Source organism: Eleutherodactylus coqui, chromosome 7, assembly GCF_035609145.1.
Source record: "Eleutherodactylus coqui strain aEleCoq1 chromosome 7, aEleCoq1.hap1, whole genome shotgun sequence".
Taxonomy (NCBI): domain Eukaryota; kingdom Metazoa; phylum Chordata; class Amphibia; order Anura; family Eleutherodactylidae; genus Eleutherodactylus; species Eleutherodactylus coqui.
The window spans coordinates 144,362,209-144,382,873 of NC_089843.1; the positions used below are offsets into that span (position 1 = coordinate 144,362,209).

The 20,665-nt window shown below is 47.2% G+C and overlaps 1 protein-coding gene across 3 annotated transcripts in view; it reads left to right on the top strand.

The window, feature by feature from the left end:
• The first annotated feature begins 213 nt into the window (after positions 1 to 213).
• The window catches only part of ANKRD50 (ankyrin repeat domain containing 50), a 57,619-nt gene continuing 37,167 nt past the window's right edge, over positions 214 to 20,665 (top strand). The window contains exons 1-2 of one of the 3 annotated variants that reach the window (XM_066573774.1): positions 214 to 384; positions 7,074 to 7,911. In XM_066573774.1, the coding sequence (XP_066429871.1) occupies positions 7,436 to 7,911 (476 nt within the window). In that variant the 5' untranslated portion in view covers positions 214 to 384; positions 7,074 to 7,435. Of the gene's footprint in view, positions 385 to 7,073; positions 7,912 to 20,665 lie in introns of those variants that run through there. The other 2 variants (XM_066573775.1, XM_066573776.1) reach the window with 2 other exon arrangements.

Sequence of the window (20,665 nt, forward strand, 5' to 3'; positions counted from 1 at the left end):
GAACCCGACTGGCCTCGCAGCCAGCACCACACGGGCGGGTTACACCAGGACGCCCAGTCACGTGACGCCTGCTCGCCGCAAAGTGGCCGAAACTACAACTCCCATGATGCCCCGCGAAGAAGTATCTCTGGCCGCTGTCCAGCCCGTGAGCCGGGAATGTGGCTGGGAGCCGTGACGTCAGCGGTGGGTGCGGCCACGGGCAGAGTGTCCTCTCCTTGCAGCGAGTTGTATGGCCGCCGTCCCCTCCTGCTGTTTGTAGGCGGAGACCCCCGAGTCTCTGGGAGGAGGAGCGGCCGCTACACAGCCAGACTGTGAACCCGAGAAAGAGGGGAAACAAAGAGCGAGCACCCCGGGGAGAGGAGCCGCGGCAGACGGGTGTGTGGGGTGAGTGTCCCGGGGCGGGCGGACACCCGTGCAAGTGGAGCGTGGCTGCTGTGTGCGCTGTCACTGCGCTGCTGTCCGCCGCACAAGTTGTATGTGCACGGGGGGCGCTGGGGACCCCCGCCCTGCCTGTCAGCCCCCGGCTGCACACCGCATGTCACTGCGGACGTGTGTCTGCGCGGCCGGCTGGGGAGGAGGAGTAGGAGGGTCTGGGGTGGCCGGCGGCACCGCCGCTCACAGCTGGCAGCCACAGCCCTGCTGCCCGGGCATGTGCCACCCTCCACGGGGCAACTTGTATGAGAACTCCTAGGACTTTCCTAGATGTGCCAGTGTGTGCGGGCACTGCAGGGGGCATGGGGAAGTCTCTGGATGCAGAGCCTGGGCAGAGTGGTGATGCCAGTGTGTGCGGGCACTGCAGGGGGTGGGGGGCATGGGGAAGCCTCTGGATGCAGAGCCTGGGGAGAGTGGTAATGCCAGCGTGTGCCCTGTGCATGCCATCACCATGTCCCTGCTGCCCAGACATGTCCTGGCATATCAGTAATATATATATATATATCTCCAGCCTGTGACTGTCCCCTAGATTAGAGCGTCAGCTGTCACTTAGTGTGCGGCACTTGTAGACGCTCTGCAATCCCCATCGCCGGAGACTGCAGCAGCCAGAGAGATTACACGTAGGGATCTCTTTATAGGGGGCATCTAGACTAATGCCAGCTAGGTGTGCGCCAACAGCCCCCTAGACTACACCGTCTTAGGCTGACCCCCACTACATCCCGAGTGCCTGTAGATGAGACGTCTCACTGAGCAGCTTCTTGCTATAACCCGCCAGTCCCATGGCTCCAGCTGGTTGTACGTCCGGTTTGCCCTGATATGGGGGGGTGTAGGTTCAGTAATGACTTCTATGATGGAGCCGGGACCGCTGAGGCTGTAGGGGTGCAGTATTGGCATTTAGGGGGTTTCCTTCTGTACAGTTGCATCCACTATTTTTAGGGTCTTAGATGGACTTTACGGATGATGAAAACGAAAAGCGTGGTCGCCCTGGACGCCATTCCTGCCTCTTCTATTCCACAAGCCCCCCATGTCTGTAATTAGGCAGGTCGTCGCATGTAATTAGAGGGGCGAGCGTGGCGCTGCGTTGTGAGGTCACCTCTCCGGTCTGAGGCTGTGTTCTCATGCTTGGATGTAGCAGAGCTCAGGCTGCGCTCCTCTGAACTTCTTCCAGGACACGGTCTCATAGTTTGTATGGCCGGCTGCATGCAGGCGTATTCGCGCGCAGTGAATAAAACCTACTGATTGTAATGGGTTCGTTCACGGATATTTCCTGCAGATCTCGGTTACCCCAAAAATATGCGGAATGCTCTATTTTCTTGCACATTGGTGCACAAAACATCCCCATAGATATCATCAATGGGGATGTGCAAATGCGCGCGTAATACGCTAGGAGATGCGTGATGCGCTGCGTAATTACGTGGGAAAAGATCACAACTTCAACTAGTTAGACTAATTAATTTCAATGGCTGGGAGCATCCGTGCGTATTTTTTTTTTGCGCAATAACCAGCAAAATGGACGCTAATGCACGCACAAAAAAGGGGCATTTGTTCCACAATTACGCAGCGATCACGCTCATACGCTCGTGTGAAGCCGGTCTAAATCTTAATAAAGACGTAAGTGGAGCCTATTATCCTACTGAGTTGGTTCGGAGCAGCGCTGATGGGTAACATGGTATGGGTACGGCATTGTTGGGCAGCACGAGGATTTAAAGGGGGTGCCCCACGGAAAATATTGTTTCTCGTTAAATCCAGCCCCGAATTGTACACACTTTTTAGATTTACACTTATTCAAAAAAAGAAAAGTTTCTGTCCGCACTTGACCACATTGGAGGTGGACACAGAATAGAAACAGCAGGTGGCGCTGTTCTAACATCAGTCCTGGAATAAAGGCATTCTTTAAATAAGTGTAAATACAGAAATTGTGTAGCCTTCTGGGCTGGATGTAAGGAGGGACAATATTTTTCATGTGAAGGCCCCTCTGAGTGCTGCAGTCCCAGCACCGACCCCACAACCCTGACCTACACTAATATGTCAGGAAATGCCATAAGCTGCCATTTCCTAATATATTCCATCAGATCTGCATTTACAAAGGGTCACATTCCAGGGACGTCCCTGGGAAGCATCGGGGAGGGCAAATTCCCACAGATTCCCTGTTAGGATGGCCATAATATGGCCTCATTCTACCCCCCCTTATTAGGCATTTCCTGACAGATTTGGAGGACAATGAAGAGGAATTTAGGAAATACAAATAACAAAATTTTTATTTTATAGTGCCAACCTATTCTGCAGCGCTGTCAGGTAAATTATTTATTCACCCCCACCCCCCAAGCTGGGTTCTCATTTTACCGACCTCGGAAGGATGGAGTCAACCTTGAGCCGGCTACCTGAACCATGCAGGGATTGAACCTGCAACCTTCAGGACTGCAGAGTTCAGGACTGCATACTGCTGCCTTAATCTGACTTGCACAGTTCCCATAATGTAGATCTGACTAGGCCGTTGGTGTCTGTGGTGCCCTCGATGTGCTGGGTGAAGCCACAGATGACGACTGGGGCCGGTGTACTGTTGTGCCCTATTTACGGATGCCATTCCTGCAGTGGGTGTTACTGACATTGCTCTTTAGCAGTGTGAGGGCATCTTTAGTAGAGCAGAGATGCCGTAGGTCTCGCACATCTCTTTAACCTGTCTGCAGACACTTTTATGAAAGCCTGTTGTCGCCTATAAAGTTTGCATCTTCTCGCAGTCCAGTGGCTCTATAATAGTCACACTGTCACCATATGTTTGCAGCCCTCACTGAGCGCACCATAAGCTAGTGACGGTCACCCTGATTACAGTGATATGTCTGCTGTAAGTATCCCTGCAGTAGATTTGGAGAACATTACATTTTCTTAGCAGAATATGCATAGAGGACTACTTAAGGTAGTCCTGCATATTTGAGCTGCAGGCTAACTACACCTACCCTGTTCTCCAGCTGATGATTGACTACTGTCTGCTCATTACTGTGCACAGAGAAAGAGCTGACAATCATTGGCTGGAGGGCGGGGTGGTTGTGGCCAGCCTGTAGTCCATGACCATGCAGGACTACTTCTGTAGCTGCTACTAATAAAATGCGAGTTTCTCCAAAACTACTGCACAGATCCACACAGCAGACATATCACTGTAATCAGTGTGACTGTCACTGCCTTATGGTGATCTCAGTGAGGGCTGCAAAAACATTGTAACAGATTTCTTTAAGGCTGGACATTGCCTAATATGCAAGCCTGCACCACATGCAGCCCAGGCCCACCTGGCATTTCACCGCTTGCGGTCGCTTACTCTACTGCTATCCTGACTTGTCTTGTGCTGTCAGCAGCCGCAGTGCAAGTGAGGACTTCGGGCAGCCCTGCATGACCGCAGCGCAAAGACCAGGACTGGTAGCGTTATATGTCATTCCATCATGACGCCTGTGCCAGGCCAGAAGAGGACTCCGCGGGTCATCGGGATGTACTATTTTTACTAAGATGGCACTATGACTATTAAGAGGGCCCTACTATTTAATTATGGGCCCTACATACTGCCAGGTTGTGTAGTACTTCCTAATGTGTTCTTCTAGGCTTACAGGGAACCATGATACTGTCTGATAACAACCCCAACGACTGTATTAAACGCATATGTAGCCATCTACAGATATGTGGAACGGAGTTTCCTAGTTTTCTTCAGACCTCCTAATGAATTCTTCTTGCACCCTCCGGTCGTCGCTCACCTGCCATTGGGTGTCAGCTCCTGGATCTCCGCTCTCTTAGGGTCCTTCACACTGGCAAGTGCGATATTGCCACGAGAAAATCTCCACAATGTCACATTTTTGTGCATGCGGTGTTAGAGCATCAGCGATGCTTTTTCCTTGGAAATCATTGTGCATCGCGGTTGCCTGCGATTTTTTTTATCGCGCAATAGACTACAGCAGGATTTGGTAATGTTAAAAACTCATCGAATGAACATCACGAGTTCGTGCGTTGCGATACAAAAAATCGGAGGCTCCATAGGAAAACATGGACAGGAAAAAATGGCGAAAGGTAGAAAGATAGAGCATGCAGCGATTTACAAATCTTGCAACATCGCAGAAAAGGAAACCTTGCAAATGGGAATGAAGTCATTGTAGAGCATGGGTTTCATAATTCTGCGCTTTCTTGCACTGCTCAAAAATCGTCCATTTCCTCCCCCCTCCCTTCCCCAGTGTGAGGGCAGCCTTATGATACTCTTTTTTTTTTTTTATACTTCCAAGAGATAGTAAGTGCCATGGCTTTGTTGTTTAGCCCACAGATCTCCAAGTTGACATTGGCAGCACTGCCATAGGACTCGGTGGCATACACAGCATAGACCCATTCATTCTCGAAAGCCAAAGATGGAGTCTTTCATTCTAGTAGTTGATAAAGGTCCATTGTATGTTTTCCTAAGGGCCCTTTTACCTGTTCATCACGATTGTGAAATGGATATTAGCCCCTGGGACTTGGGGTAAGCAGGGTGTGCCGGACACGGGGAAGTGTACTGAAGAGCCGGCGTCCGTGCAAGAATGGAGTATACCACTGATTTCTGCCCGGCCTCCCGGCTCATCAGCATCCTGTACAGAGCAGCACTGCAGAGAAGGCGGTTTGACTAAGGCCTCCGGCACACTAGCGTGTTTAGGGCCATGTGCTGCCCATGTTAATTCATGGGCAGCAGACGCCCGCACTATAGGCTATGGCACTGTGCAGTTTGACTTTTTTATTTTTTTTGAACGGAAGAATTAATTGCATGACCTGTTCCTGTCCATATAATGGATGAGAAATAGGACATGCCAATGGCTGTCTATGTGCTGTGTCCGCGTTAATGAGACGGACAGTTGTTGTCCAATGCGAGTTGCACCTTAAGTGGCACCATGGGAAGCGAGCACCCAACTTAAAGCCACCCTCGCACACACCGTTGGTAAAACGCCACACTTCTCCGCGATTTCAAACGGCATTTTCGAGTGTGTTTGACAGTGTTTAACGCACCCCGTCATTGTAATAGGTGATTAGGTGTGTCAAAAAGCCCTTAAACACACAAAAATAGAGCAGACAGCGTTCGAAATGCGCGTGAGTGGCCTAAGGAGTACGGAAGAAGGTAGATTGGAGGTGGAGGACAATGCATGGAGGCTGTGATGACTCGCAGAAGGGGAACTACATTCTTCATGTTTATGGAACTATAGTTCATAACCCGTTCTTTTACGTAACGGAATCACATACACAGCAACTCCTTGCGAAGTACTGATTATCAGAATTGTCCCATTCAACTCTGATAATTGGGAGATATTATGAAATTGCTGTGTATGTAATTCCCTTATGTAAAAAATCTTACGTATGTTTAGCTTGCTTAGCCAAAAAACATAAAATCAAGATTATAATTGAGAAAAGATTGAAAAAAATTTTTTAGGCCATATCACCCAGCCCTGCTGTATGTTCCCTCCTTCTTCTTCTTTTTCCTTTTAATTTAGTCCTTTGTTAGAAGTTTTGTTCTTGAGAACTTCCACGGTCTTTGGGCTCGTTCTGTTTTTTAATGACTCCCTATAGGTGAGATCTGCCGAAAAGAACACTCTATTCCAGCTGTGGTCTCACCAGAGTTCTATACAGCAGGATCACAATCTCCCTCTTTCTACTGGTAATACCTCTAGCTAGGCAGCCAAGAATTTGCTTCCTTTCATGCTTGACTGCACTGTGGACTTATTTTGAGGCTATCGGAACCCTTAAATCCTTCTCTTTGAAGTCCAGGTTACACAGAGCAGCTAATTTGATGCTCATTCTGAGGATTTCTTCTCCCCAGGTGCATTATTTTACACTTGGAAATACTCTGCATGGCATATCAATTTCAGTGCGGCTTGGCCGTAGCGTCTGGACAAGATTTTTGCAAATCTCGTCCACTGTGCTGACTTATCCCGGAATAAAAAAAAAAGCCGCGGACGGAATTTCCATGCAGAAAGTCTGCGCAGACATTCCGCAGCGATTACGCCATGTGTGAACCCAGCCTAAGATTAGAAAAGTAGCTACTTTTTTTTTGTTTGTTTGTTTTGGGACAAACAATGCCATACTTGACCATAGCTTGTCTGGTATTGCAGCTCAACCCCAGTGAGCCTGAACTGCAATACCACACACAACCTGTGGAGAGCTGTGGTGCTGTTTGTGGAATAAAGTAGCCATGTTTTGGTTTCTTTTTTTCCCTACAACCCTTCTAATTTGCAGCATTGACAGCAATGTAATCTTCTTAAAATATTAAATTACAGAAAGGGAAAAAAGTGTGTGTGTGTGTGTGTGTGTGTATATATATATATATATATCTTTTTTAAATTTATATTCTATATTTATCTTATACTGTGATTTCCTGCTGATATGCTACCCCAGATTCCTTCTAGAGGCTAATGTAAGCAGTGCATATGTTTGTTTTTGTCCTAATTTCCCTGCTATTCATAACAATCTTGGCTTTGGGATTTGAAGTGCATAACTCCGTACTTCATAAGTAAACTCTGCTGTTTGTAGACTTTTAAATAAAGTTATTGAAATGCTGGTTGTGCCTGAAGTGTAGCATGTGATGAGCAGTTGGCTTAGTACATACTAACGGCTGTCTCTCCCCCCTCCCCTTCTCTCCCTTGCTTTTCCAGATGTATTCTGTCCTTCTGGTAGAGGAAGAATGCGCCCTTCTATGAGATCCAGATGCAGTGATGAGAGTACTTGACTTTGTGAACCATCCGAGAAGTTTTACTCTGGGATACAAGTAGAGCGATGAACAAGGATCTTCTGAATACTTCCTAGTAAGATGGGGCAAGATGCACGGAGAATTGTAAGCGTCCTCTATCTGTACAGTGACATTTACTGGAACCATTGAATTCGCCCTGCATTCCACGGCCCGTCTTGTTTGGGATATGTCACTACTGGAATTCGGCTCTAGTTTGTGCCCCGAGGTTCATTCTGCTAAAGTAACACAGTTTGGCATGAGAGCTCAAATTCCCGACCAATAGCTACAATGGCTCAGACGAGTTTGCTGCAGGGGAAACCGTTCTACTGCAGGGAATGGATCTTCCACAAGCTGCAGCACTGTCTGCAGGAGAAGACAAGCTGCACTACAAGCACAGCCAACAAACTGTCCCTGGTGGCAAACTCCGGCAGCAACGGAGGCAGCACTGGCAAGGGCACATCCTGGGGATTACTCTTTGTCGGTGGCCCCGGCAGCGGGAAAACAGCTCTTTGTACAGAATTGCTGTGGCCGAGTTCACCTGCAGGTTTACAAAGGGGCTTGCACCGCCAGGTCTTGGCTTTCCACTTTTGCAGGGCGCAAGACTCCGATACCCTTTGTGTGGGAAACTTCATAAGGGCACTGGTTGAACAGATCTGTCAAGGAGGGCTCATGCCGGGGTATGAGGATAAATTGAATGACCCTTCGGTTCAAAAATTTCTACAGCCTGGAGAATGTGAACGAAATCCATCAGAGGCCTTCAAGAGGTATAGTATTGATGACCTGCCGTACAGCGTGCTGTGTACTGTATACGGTTGGCTTATTGTCAATGTGTGTTCTTGCCCCTTGCCTACCACAAATGCAGTTTGAATAGCCAGGAGGCAAGAGAGTACGGTGTGAGTATGACTAGGGTGGGCAAAGTACCGTGGCCCTTAGGGGATAGTTAGACTAGACTATTTTCAAGAGCTGGTTTGATTTTCTTGATACCAGGAAGTAAGAACTTCCATGGACGTTAAAGGGGCTGTGCAAAGACTAGGAAGTTATCCTCAGGATAGAGACCTGATCAGTAGGGGTCTGACTGGCGGGGAGGCTCACGGACTCAAGAACAGGGTTCCCTTTTACCCCTGGATGAAGTAAGTAGTGGTCAATCATGCTCGCCGCTGCTCCATTCATCTCGATCAGACTTCCACAGATAACTGAGCGCTTGAACTCTTTCACCGGCAGTCGCTTTGAAATATATGGAGTGGTAGTGAGCGTGTGTGACCACTGCTTCATTCATTCGGGATGGAGGGGAAAGGGTCCTTGTGATCGGTGGGGGCGTCAATGGTTGGAACCCAACTTGCCAATAAGTTTTTGTTTTTTTTTCTTTCCTCTAGCCACATGGGTAACTACTAATTGTTTGTACCCCTCTAATCAAACACTATCCAAGAAGTTAGACCCCAATGACAGATTTCTAGGCGCATGGGTTGCTCTGTGGGATTTTTCTAGGTAGAGGTAAATGCTATGATTGTAGCAACTAGCTTACTGCTGTTCAGGAAAAATGTGAGGTAACACAATTTACAATTTTTTTTCTTGATACAAAGTATTTTCACTTTCCTGTAACAATCTGAATGTTTTGGAGTTTTGTGTCCAGTTCACCAAACATTTACAACAAGCTGCTTCTTCAATTGACCCAGAGCGTTCTAGTTTTATGGTCGCAGGGAGAGGTCTGCTCAGTTGCATGACTAGCCAGTCATGTATGCTGTACCTAGAAATTACCAACCTCAGGCAGACTATTTAGCATTGATCTGGTTACACAGCCATTAATTAGCTCAAGCAGAGATGCAGTGTGAAGTATGGTGGATAAACCGGTCTATCTGGTGATGTAAGATGTAGGTTTAGTTTGCTGCTAAGCTGCATTCTTCTGAAGCAGAGCTAAGCAACCTGCACTGAAGAATAAACGGTAGGTAAGTATGTCCGTGCCTATGAGGGGGTCTTGGATTTCTGAAAAAGTAGGTGCAAACGGTATAAAACTTAAAGAACTTAAAGAAAAAAACTCCTCTCCTCTTCATTCCCGCATGATGCTTTCAGTTGTTGAATTTAGTAATAAAACAGGGCAAAAGAATGCATTTATCCTGCAAATGACAGAAGTCTGTCAGGAAATTGAACGCACCCCATTATAGTCAATGGGGTCCATTTGGCGCTACCTAGTTCTGTCATGTGACACTTCTGTTTGGACACAGGTTGCCATTTTCAGTTCCATAGTGGAGCAGGAAAACAGAAACAAAAAGTGATTATGTGAACGAGCCCTAACTGGCACCATGGCTCAGTGATGCCAATAGCATCGTAGCCGCTGACTAGCTGCAGCAGACCCATGTTGGTCGCTTTTGGACCTACAGAGAGCATTAGCCCTCTGCAATAGATTGCTGGGCATTGAAGGGGTGAGTGGAATGTGTATATATATATATATTTTTTTTTAATCTTTTACTTTTTTTAAGTTTGTAGCTCTTTGGCTGTTTTCACACTGAAAATCTACATTGTAAAAATCACACACTTCAAAGGAAATCCGCAGCACAAATCCATGCCTTTAAGGCCTGTGTCACAGGAACGTTTTTACGCATGCAATACGCAGTGAATAGAACCATTGATTTCAATGGGATCATTCTCATCAACGTATTTTGCGTGCACATTTCATTTGCTCCAGAAGAAAAAGTACACAGCGTGCTCTATTTTCCTGCGTATTTACGCAAGAAAAGGGCACTAATTTCCCGTTACAATGAATGGGAGCATGTTTGTGTGTGCAAATGAGTCCAAATACTATACGCTAATTGTGCAAATGCACCTGTAAATGCACTTACGCCCTTCTGATACCGGCCTAAGTGCCATTTCTCTCATGGTATTGCATTAAAAGCTGCTGCAGATCTGCACGTTGATTGGCATCATTCAGTGGCCCTTGCCCCGTGTGGGCATCGCTTTTTTTCTTTGCAGTGTGGATTTCAGATCTCTGCCTGGAAAATAACCTGTAACCTGTGGATTACTGTGCGGATTCCCGTTCTAATGGAAGGGACGCTTGTAGATCGTACAGCAGAATACATTGTCTGAACAGGGACTGTATAGACTGATTGTTTTGAGAAACTGAGCAGCTCCTCAGATGTTTGGGATCACAAGTGCTCTACTGCTTATAAACAAATACCATCTAACAAAAGCATTACTGCCAGAGCCGTGGGAGCCGTAAAACAGAAGTATGGCAGTGCCTTCATACAGTCCTGGAACGGGCACCTGGCAGAGAGCAGATAAAGGAGGCGTTAATTAGTGAAGCTCTGCTGACTCACTGGAGTAACAATCACATTTGGGACAAGGAGAATTCATTTCTACTTCTAGTTTAGAACTTTCTTCACTGTACATTCTCGCAGTTTCTATGCCCAGTAATGGGGTTTTCTAGGGTACGGGATGCCAATGTAATCTTCACGTGAAGAGCCAGGCACTATCCTAAATAACCCTTAACCCTTTCCAATCCACTCTGACCTCTAAAGACATTATGATTTAAAGCTGTACAGCTCCGATGTTGGAAGACATCCGTCGGGGTTCACTTACTGCATATTGCCAGCCTCTCTGCTGTCAGAGCCAATCCAATGTGTCACTTCATGCAGTACTGGCTTTAGCCAGCATATAGCGCCGTTGTATGACAACAGAAAGAGTAAGCCCCCTAGGAAAACCAGAATATAAACTGGATTGGAAAGAGTTAATAATGAGGGGGGTGTAGCAGGGGGCTACTGTGCTGGCACACCACTAGTTAGCGCTGATCCTACAACATGTCTGAATGTTGTATGAAGTAGTTTGTGGGGAACACTGCCTATTTTAGGCATAGGGGTGCAACGATTTTTGGGAGATTTCCATCTGTACTACTTATTCCGTCGACACGGCCGTATTGTTTTTTTTGTGTGGCGAACTGTAGTTCTTATTGCTGCCATTTTTGGGTGCATAAGACTATATTGTAAAACTTTGATTGTTTTTTTTTTTTGTATTTTTTTTAAATTTTTTATTTATTTATTTTTTGATAGCGAGACAAAACACAAATTCTGCCATTTTTTTTTCTTTTACAGCATTAATCATGCAGCATAAATCACACTAATACATTTTTTTCTGTGGGTCGGTACGATTACAAAATTCTTCTTTTTTTTTTTTTCTAGGTTTTTCCACAATAACCCAGTCCTAGGTTTTAATTCCAGACTATAGTAAAAATACGGCGCAAGTATAAGCCTGGCTTCACACAGGGCGGATTTGCCGCGGCAAATTCGCCCGCGGCCACTAATCTCGGGATTAGCCTGCCATATGGACGAGATTTCTCAGAAATCTCGTCCACACGGGACGGCCAATCCGCTGCGGTATGTCCGGCTGAAGCTGCGGCCGCCGCAGCCGCGGTTTCAAAAGATGCAGCATGTCTAGTTATTGTTTACTTCCGTCGCAGCTGCGGTCTCCTCTATAAAAGCGCCGGCCGCAACGGAAAAGCAAGCGGCCCGGGCCGCTTCAAAGCCGCCGCGGGTTTTTCCGCGGCGCTTCTCCCGGCGGAAATCTCGCGGTTTTTGCTGCGGCCAAGCCGCGGCATTTCTGGCGGGAATACGCCCAGTGTGAACCCAGCCTAAAGCCTCTGCAATTAATCAGAAGCAGGTCGGGTTGTTAGGGCCGGTATTATTGTATCTTGTCACCACCAGGAAACTAGGGGTTTGACAGGGCTTCCATGGAGGAACGCCCCTGTCACACCCCTAGCTCCCGATTGGTTAACATTTTTAAGGTCTTGGGAGGTCCTAACAATGTAGTGATCTTGACCCCACTGCTCTGCAGCTCACACTTGCCCCTTTCTGCCGATGTGCTGTCCTGGTCCATGGGGCCGGGCATCGCTGATGTGCTGCGCTGGACTCCCTTCCCACCCCCACCCCTGCTGCTCTTTTGTCTCCCCGGGCAATGTGCAGTGCTGCTTACCGCTCCTCCATCACCCTGGCCATCTGCGTTGTGCTGCGCTGCTGGCTAGCGGTGAATGAACGCTGCCGCCGGAACTCTCCCTTGCTCCGCAGTTAGAGGGGATGCGCCTGCTGCCAACTACTCCGCTCCCCTGCCTCCTCTGCCTTCAGCGCATGTCAGCAGTGACAGTATTTGCGGGCCGCTGGCCACCCTGCCACATCATTATCTGCGCGACACCATGGGGGAGCACAGCGTCGGTATACATTTTACTGTGCCCTGGAGGGTTAGGGATTAGTATTTCAGTTAGGCTTAGACTATAAAGTGTAAGGCTGGGTTCACACAGGGCGGATTTGCCGCAGCATTGCCACGTGGCATTTGGCCGCGGCAAATCTGCCCGCGGCCGCTAATCTCGGGATTAGCCAGCCATGTGGACGAGATTTCTCAGAAACCTCGTCCACACGGAGCGGCCAATCCGCTGCGGTACATCCGGCTGAAACCGCGGCTGCGGCCGCCGCAGCCGCAGTTTCAGAAGATGCAGCATGTCTATTTACATTTTTTGTTGTTGTTTATTTTCGTCGCGGCCGCGCTCTTCTCTATGGGAGTGCCGGCCGCAATAGAAGAGCAAGCAGCCGGGCCGCTTCAAACCCTCCCCCGGCGGAAATCTCGCGGTTTTTGCTGCGGCCAAACCGTGAAATTTCCGACAGGAATCCGCCCTGTGTGAACCCAGCCTTAATATTTCCATCTTACAGCTGTATCATGGAAGCATTTACAGCAAATATTATAAGTTTAACTGGAATACTAGTATCCCTAACCCTCCAGAGCACGGTAAAATGTATACCGACGGTGGTAGCAACTTCCAGAACCTGAAATATGCCAATCGGGAGCTAGGGGTGTGACAGGGGCGTTCATCCATGCAAGCCCTGTCAAACACCTAGCTTACGGTGGTGACAAGATACAATAATACAGTTAGGGCCCCCTGTCCACAGCCGTTGCGGAATATCACCAGCGATATTCCGCTGCGGGGGACGAGGGGGGAGACCTGTCAGGTCTCTGCGGTGAGCCTATCTAACAGATGGGCACACCGTGGAGAATCGTGGAAAATCACGGCATGCCGCGATTTGAATCCGCAAGCGGAGAATCGCTATGGTTCTCCGCTCGTGGACAGTGGGGCTGTGCTTTCCATAGCAACGGATTATCGCCGTGAGTAACGAAATGAACAATCGCACGTGGACAGGCAGCCTAACTGTTAGTCAAAGCTCATAACGCGGAGGAGGAGGAGGAGGAGGAAGTGTTTTTTAACCCCTTCCGCCCCCTCCTTTCTTTAGTACACAGCGCTCAATGAGCGCTATGTACTAAAGAGTGGAAGTGTTTCTTCACAAGGCAAGCTGGTGGTCACCTGACCATCGGGTTCCCCTGTTACAGCAGAGCTACAGGGTCCTAGCAGACCCTGATCAGCTCTCTTAGTGACTACTGTCATTACAGGGGGATGATTTTCCATATAACTGAAGCTCCTATAGATGCCCCAGCTACAGTGAAAAAATGTAAAAAAAAAAACAAAAAACTTATGTGAATGCCCCCCCAGAGGTATTATATGAAGTCAGGGGGACATGGATAGTAAAAAACAAAAATAATTACATAAATAAGTAAAACAAAATTACAGAATAAAATAAAAATATATACATTAGAGAAAATAACCCAACGCCAACCAAAACCTTTGCCATATTCGCCATGTAAATCATAAACATACATATTATATATCAAAATGCCCGAAAAAAAATGAGTAACCCATTTCCACACTTTATTTTAGCGTAAATGTGCTAATTAAAAAAATGACTAGAACTGTTTAAAAAAATCTTTTTTTTTTTTTTTTTTTTTTACTGGATTACCTCTAATAAAACTAAGAAAAACGGGAAAAAAGTCAGTGAAAAAGATATTTAAAAAAATCGCCCTATATGTCATAGAAGAAAACGCAGCAAAAATAACTTTGTTAGCTGATGGAAAAAAATTGGGCAGTAAAGCCACCACATCAGTAAAATCCCTAAAAAGTATCTGGTCCTTAAGGCTTCTTCACGCGAGCGTACATTGGCCGGTGTTTTCACGGCCGGCCGATATACGCTACCATGTGATGTACGGGCTCTGCGTATATGCTGTTTGGCTGGGAGACTGCTTAGCTCTGCTAAGCCGTCTTCCCCTTCCCTCCCCCTTGCCGGCTCACCACCTCTCCTCCCCTCCGGCTGTTTGCAATGGAAGGGGCAGAGCTAAACTCCCGCCCCTTGTCCTCAGCCAGCAATGGTAGGGGGTGGGACGGTACTGAGCTTAGCTTCGCCTCCTCCAATTGTAAACAGCCGGAGAGAAGGGGGAGAGAATTTAACAGTCACGCTGCTAAACTCCCTCCCACCTCCTTTCTCTGGCTGCTGTCATAGGCTCCCATAGGAGTCTATGGCAGTGGCTGTAGTCAGGACAGGAAGATCTTTTACACCGCAGGAATACGTCTGTGTGATGTGATGCATTGGAATCCAATGCATCAGATGGTAGTGTATATCGGCCGGCCGTGAAAACGGTGGCTGATATACTCTCCTGTGAAATAAGGCCTTCAGGTGCAAAACAGCCCGGTAGTACAATCTGGAATGTGGTCCTTGGACCAGGAAAGGTCTGCTCTAATGGTCACTTATGTACAAAATGCCAGATGGTGGCATAAAGGTTAGGTCGGTTTCATAGTTGGAGTCTCCGGCACAGATCTGGCATGACGTGGCACAGCGTGCTGCCCTATTTTATCTGGCAAAATGTCAACGGAAGCCAGGGAAGAATCCCATTATAGTCAGCAGAGTCTGAATGACGGTCTGAAGTTCTAGATGCCAACATGTACTTATTGGAAGTAGGGAGGGGGCAGATATTTCAGAATTTTTTATTTTAAGAACTAGTGTTGGTTACTAGTACTTTCATTGTGCAGAAGGACTTTTACGGCCCAAGTTTGAGAATAAGCCTCTGACAGGTGCCGCTTGATCTTTGCTGCACACACCCGGGCACGGTAGTCGTCCCCCAAAACGCAGTAATTTGAATGTAGTTCTGCCAACCATTCGTTAGCTCTAGGCTCTTGGCTTGCTGTCAGAAAACGGACACCCAATGGAATGGAACGGACTGCGACAATCTCTTACAACTTCACTCAGTCCTTCAGCGGTGTGAGTGACTTTGAAATGTGATTGTAACTTTTATCATTGGTATATAAAAAAAAAATATGTAAAACTCAGTCTGATGCCATAAATTATATAGTACAGTCAGAGAGGGATTACATGCTGACAGCGCCAATTACAACTACAGCGGGGCTCCTGCAGAGTAATGCCCCCTGCAGTGCCGCATGTGTATATGTATGGGATGGAAATAGAAGGCTATTTACAGATTTGCATGCTTCACCGTACTGATGTAGTGTAGTGATGGCAGCAGAATTGTGTGTTTTACGGAGCTTATATGATAAAGGAGAGAGACTGACTGTTACAGCAAGCCATAGCGGCCCCTGTCCTGAGGGTGCGTTCGCACACCACGGATTTACTGCTGTGTTTTTATTTTATTTTTTTTCTTCCCACAGCAGAATATTCCACGTGCGCCATTTGCAGTAAATTTGCTATGGAAAATCAGCAGCAAATCGCCACGTGTGAGCGCGCTGTTTTATAGCATCTCGCAAAAGTATTCAGTTGTTCAAAGCCAATTAAAAAGTCGTTGCGTTTGTGAAATGCATATGCCACTTGGTATTTATTGTAAACCAATGTACTCTGAAGCCAGCTTCACGTCCGTGTAGAATAGTTGTAATTATGTGCTGTGACTGAAGCCACTCACACGAGCGGATGTAAAAACGCTGCGTTTTTATGCACGTTGGCATCTTTACTGCCTACTTTTGCGCATAGGAAACGCAGGCATGCACCTATTGATTTCACAGCTTTTTATTCCTCTCCCAGTGGCACAGCAACCTGCATTAAAATAAATGCAGTAAAACGTATAATTTTTTTTTTTTTTTTTTTACACTCCATACATTTCAAATAAAATAAGCACTAAAACGCTGAAAATAGGACACGCTGCGTGTGATTTTTTTTTTGCGCACACAAAATATGAGGAGCAAGAACACTAATGTGAGAGGCCCTATTGAAATACATGGAGGTTCAGCACTACGTATTTTGCGCGTGAAATATGAAGCAAAAGACGGCTTATGTGAAAATGGTCTGAGTCTACGGACAGCACCTCTTAAAAGGAGTATCCTGGGACATTAATAGAGATGAGCGAGCATACTCGCTAAGGACAATTACTCGAGCGAGCATTGTCCTTAGCGAGTACCTGCCCGCTCGGAAGAAAAGATTCGGGTGCCCGCGCGGGTGAGCGGTGCGTTGCGGGGGGTGGGGGGGTGCTGGGGGGGGGGAGAGATCTCCCCTCCGTTCCTCCCCGCCCGCCGCCGGCAGCCGAATCTTTTCTTCCGAGCGGGCAGGTACTCTCTAAGGGCAATGCTCAATCGAGTTATTGCCCTTAGCGAGTATGCTCGCTCATCTCTAGACGTTAACTATGGATCTATCCAGGATAGATCATCAATAGTTGATCAACGCGAGTCTGACGCTCGGGATCCCAGCTGATCGTCCGGCACACTGTCAGTGCGGCAGTTGGGATGTTCTCATCAATGGCCACTGAAATTGTAATTGATTGAAATCAATTGAAGCGATGCCTCCTATTACACTTCTGGCCCTGATCTCGGGGAGGATCCAGAAGTGTAATAGCGGTGAACCACATGCCCACCACACTGCATTGACAAAGGACTGGACGATCAGTGGGGATCCCAAGTGGCCGCCCCCAGGTGATCACATATTGATGACCCATCCTTCAAAGGGGTTTTGTCATTAAAAAAATAATAATAATTCTATACTCAATTTCTTCACCGTCAGTCTCCTTACCATATTTTCTCCTGGCTGAGCTTCTGCAGTGGCCCCGGGGTCAGCTCACCGCACGCCGTCTGGCTTGTTATGAAGGCTGCATTCCTCGCATTCTCTTCCGGCCGGGTCAGTGAAGATCTCGCCCCTGTGACGTAGCGGTCACTGCCTAGGAAGGAATTCTGATCTATTGCCAAGACAGCTCGCAGGAACAGTCTCTGAAGTAGATCGGCACTCCCTCTGCTGGCTTGTGAGCTGTGGCATAAGGTGCATTGGCTGGCAGGAAGAAGACTGCTGGCAATGTATGTAACCTCACAGGAAGGAGAGGAATTGGCCCCACCCCATTTCAATACAATAGCAATGTCTTAAAGCCTAATTATTAGGCATGAGTACTTGCTTGATCATTGGATCATCCTAAAGGGCCAGTCTGGCGGGAAAAAAAAATTAATCTGTATATACGACTAGGTCAACCTTCCATTCAAGATCCTGGGACAGCTGAGTGTAAATGTAATGGTGATCTTGTCACACAGCTTTCCAGGAGCCCTGAATGCCATGTTTGACTAGTTTTAGTGAGGTACATTGTATAAATGCTCGCATAACTCTGCAGCTGGCATTTAGGATCCTGAAAGAGCTGAGTGACACTGTAATGATTCCATTAGTTATCACAACTTTTCAGGAACCCTGCATGGCACGTCTCATTATGGTGAGGTATGGTGTATACACTTATGCAAAACTAGGCACCAATCAGCTGGACCTACGGCAGCTCTCCTCCCCCTGCTATGGAGCCGTCAGCTGTGTTATAAGGAAGGGAGAAGAACCGCCCGTACCTACAGCTGATTGGTGAGCGCTGGCGAGAACTGCTGCTGCTCCCCCGCCTCCATCAGTCAGCTGTTGGTATGGGTGGCTCTCCTGTCCTGCTGTGGAGCCGATGTGCATTCCTTTTCACACAACTGTCCTATCCATAGCAGGGGGGGGGGGGGGGGAGGGGGAAGGGGGAAGAGCGCTGGAGGGAACTACTGCTGCTCCCACACCCCACCAATCTGCTGTTAGTGCGGGCGGCTGTCCTCCCCCCTCCTCCTGTGAAGGGGGAGATGTACAGCCACTAGTACCCGTTGGTCCCCTTACCAGAGATCCTTGCCTATGTGTGGATGCGTTCATCTTCCGCTGATCTGCCAGAAATCAGCAGCGTGTGAACGCACTGTAGAACAAAAGTAATTGGCTTGTGTAAAAGTGCCCTTAGTCCAGATATGGAGCCAATCTAGTCAACTGGCCTGCGTGACCTAGAAGATTGTGGGGAAATCCCTCCAAGTGCAAACCTGCTAGAACCTTACCTCCATAGAGCAAACAGTGGCTCACTACTCTGAAGGTGCTGAATACTTCTGCAACCAGTGTTTTTTTTTAATTCTATTTTTAAAACCTTCTGCAAACTATTTTAAACTGTGAGTTTGAGATCCTTTAAGAGCCTATCTGTCTGGAATAAAAACCCTGGCTGGAACAAATGTGTCACTTATAAACTTTAAAGGGAGCGGATTACTTTTGCACAGCAGGGGATCTGATTTGTGATTACCTGAAGATAGTTTGCAGGGGATTTGAGTGATTTGAGTTTGCACTTATTGCTTAGATTGCACGGCCCTCAAGAAATGTGTTTTGCCACTTGGGTCTGGATATACAGATGCAGCAAACTTGACATTTTAAGAAGTTGCTATCATTTAAGAGTAATCTGATGTGCCAGTCAGGTTACCGATCGCTACATCCATAGCTTACATAACGACTGTGAGGGAGATTTCTAATACTGTATAAAACACTTTGTCTACAGCAACTAATCTAGAAAGATCAGCCCTAGCTACACTAGTTGGAAAAAAAAAAAAAAAGAAATGCACGCCTAGCTGGCGCCGTCCGGGTCCCTACCACTGCTCTCTGGAGCTCTGGGCAGGCTTCCGGGCACTTGTCAGCACCGACAAAGTATCTCTTAGTGGTAACAGAAATTGAAATCCCCGCCTCCAGCAATAGATTGCTCTGATTGGTTCTCCAGCGCTGGCTCTGCATCAAGCGCTGGCTCAGGCAATCAGAGCAGTCTCTTGCTAGAGGCGGGGTTTTCAAACCCCATTACCAGCAAGATATGCTCTGTCGGCGCTGACAAGTGCCCGGAAACCTGACCAGAGCTCCGGAGAGCAGCTGCAGGGACCCGGACAGCGCCAGCTAGGTATTGTGTTTTTTTTTTTTTTCTCCTGCTTCCTTGCCTGCATTTTCAGTTGTGCTGAAAACCCTGCAAATTACATGCCAACACTCCCTCACACAGGCGTTCGGCAAAGCACTGCGGTTTACTTTTATTTTCGACCCGCAACGATGCTGCGCCCAACCACAGGCTTTTAGCACTCATCATTGATGAGGTGCGCTAAACGTCTAAAAATAAAGCAGACTCTGCTTAAAAATCAAGGGCCTGCCTGAGAGGCTCCATTGATAACAATGGGAGCGGTATACCGTGATTACCGTGGCACTGAAAACTCCGCAGTAATCATGGAAAAAAGCGTTTGTGTTGAGGGAGGCCTTAGGCTACCTACACATGGGCGCACACAGTATCAGGCTGTGAAACGCCGCACGATTTCATGCTCGTGAACATCTGATTTACCCGTGGATGCGGGGCAGTTTTTTGTTGTTTTTTTTCTTCGCACTGCGGGAAGACATCAGTCATGTATAGGACTATATTCAAAAGAATGTGGTTCATATTTGTGCGTTTCACAATGCACAAATCTTGCGCAAGTTTCTCGAAAGTGATATGAATTCAGTTGGAAGGGTGAAATCTACTGCAAGATCCGCAACAAAATGTGCAGCAAAATGCAAAAGTTGCCAATTTTTCCACAAATACCCCATTGCGCAAAAGTTTTGTGACTTTTTTTTTTTTTTTTTTTTTAATAGTAGAAACTGGTGTAAACAATTTTTTAAAAATGTACCCCTCATTTTATACAGCTTCTGCACTGTGAACGTTACTTGTGGTGGTCTAGATTCTAAGACCCCTACGTTGGTACAAAGGGGGCATGAACGTTGGTTGCTGAAGGGGCCCACGCCCACTCTTGGTCCATCCCTAATATAACGGTATAACCCCATGGTCACTGGCTGGGCTGTAAAGCACTTCCTGGCATTTTTTTCTCTCCTTCAAGGATCAGAAAAGTAATCGATATATAGAAGAATCGCTGCGAGTAACCCTGGAGGTGCCCCTGTGCCCCCCTGAGGACTGGCTGGAAGATTAGTACAGACACTAAACTGTCTTGCAGCAAACATCTATCTGTTGCTGCCGGCTGTTGACAGATCCTACTCTGCTCGTGACAAATTGTACAGATTGAGTGGTTATTTATGTATTTCTGCGCTGCTTTAGGAATCCTTCACATGTAGCCTTTTTGGAAAATGTATATCCTTTTTTTCATAAGCTATGAAAAAAGTTCACACTTGTGTATTATGCAGTTATCGTTAACTCCACTTGGGGAAAGTACTAAAGATCACTTAATACCATTTAATTGCAGTGCAGCAGGCATGTTGTAGCAAGGCCAGGATACAAGCAGCGATGTCTTATTGTCATCTATGCTATTTAAAATGTGGAAGGTATCGCTTACATCAGAAATAGGGCATGCCTGGCGAAGAGACAGGAACAGGATCTGCCACTTGGCTCGTGCCCAACATAAAC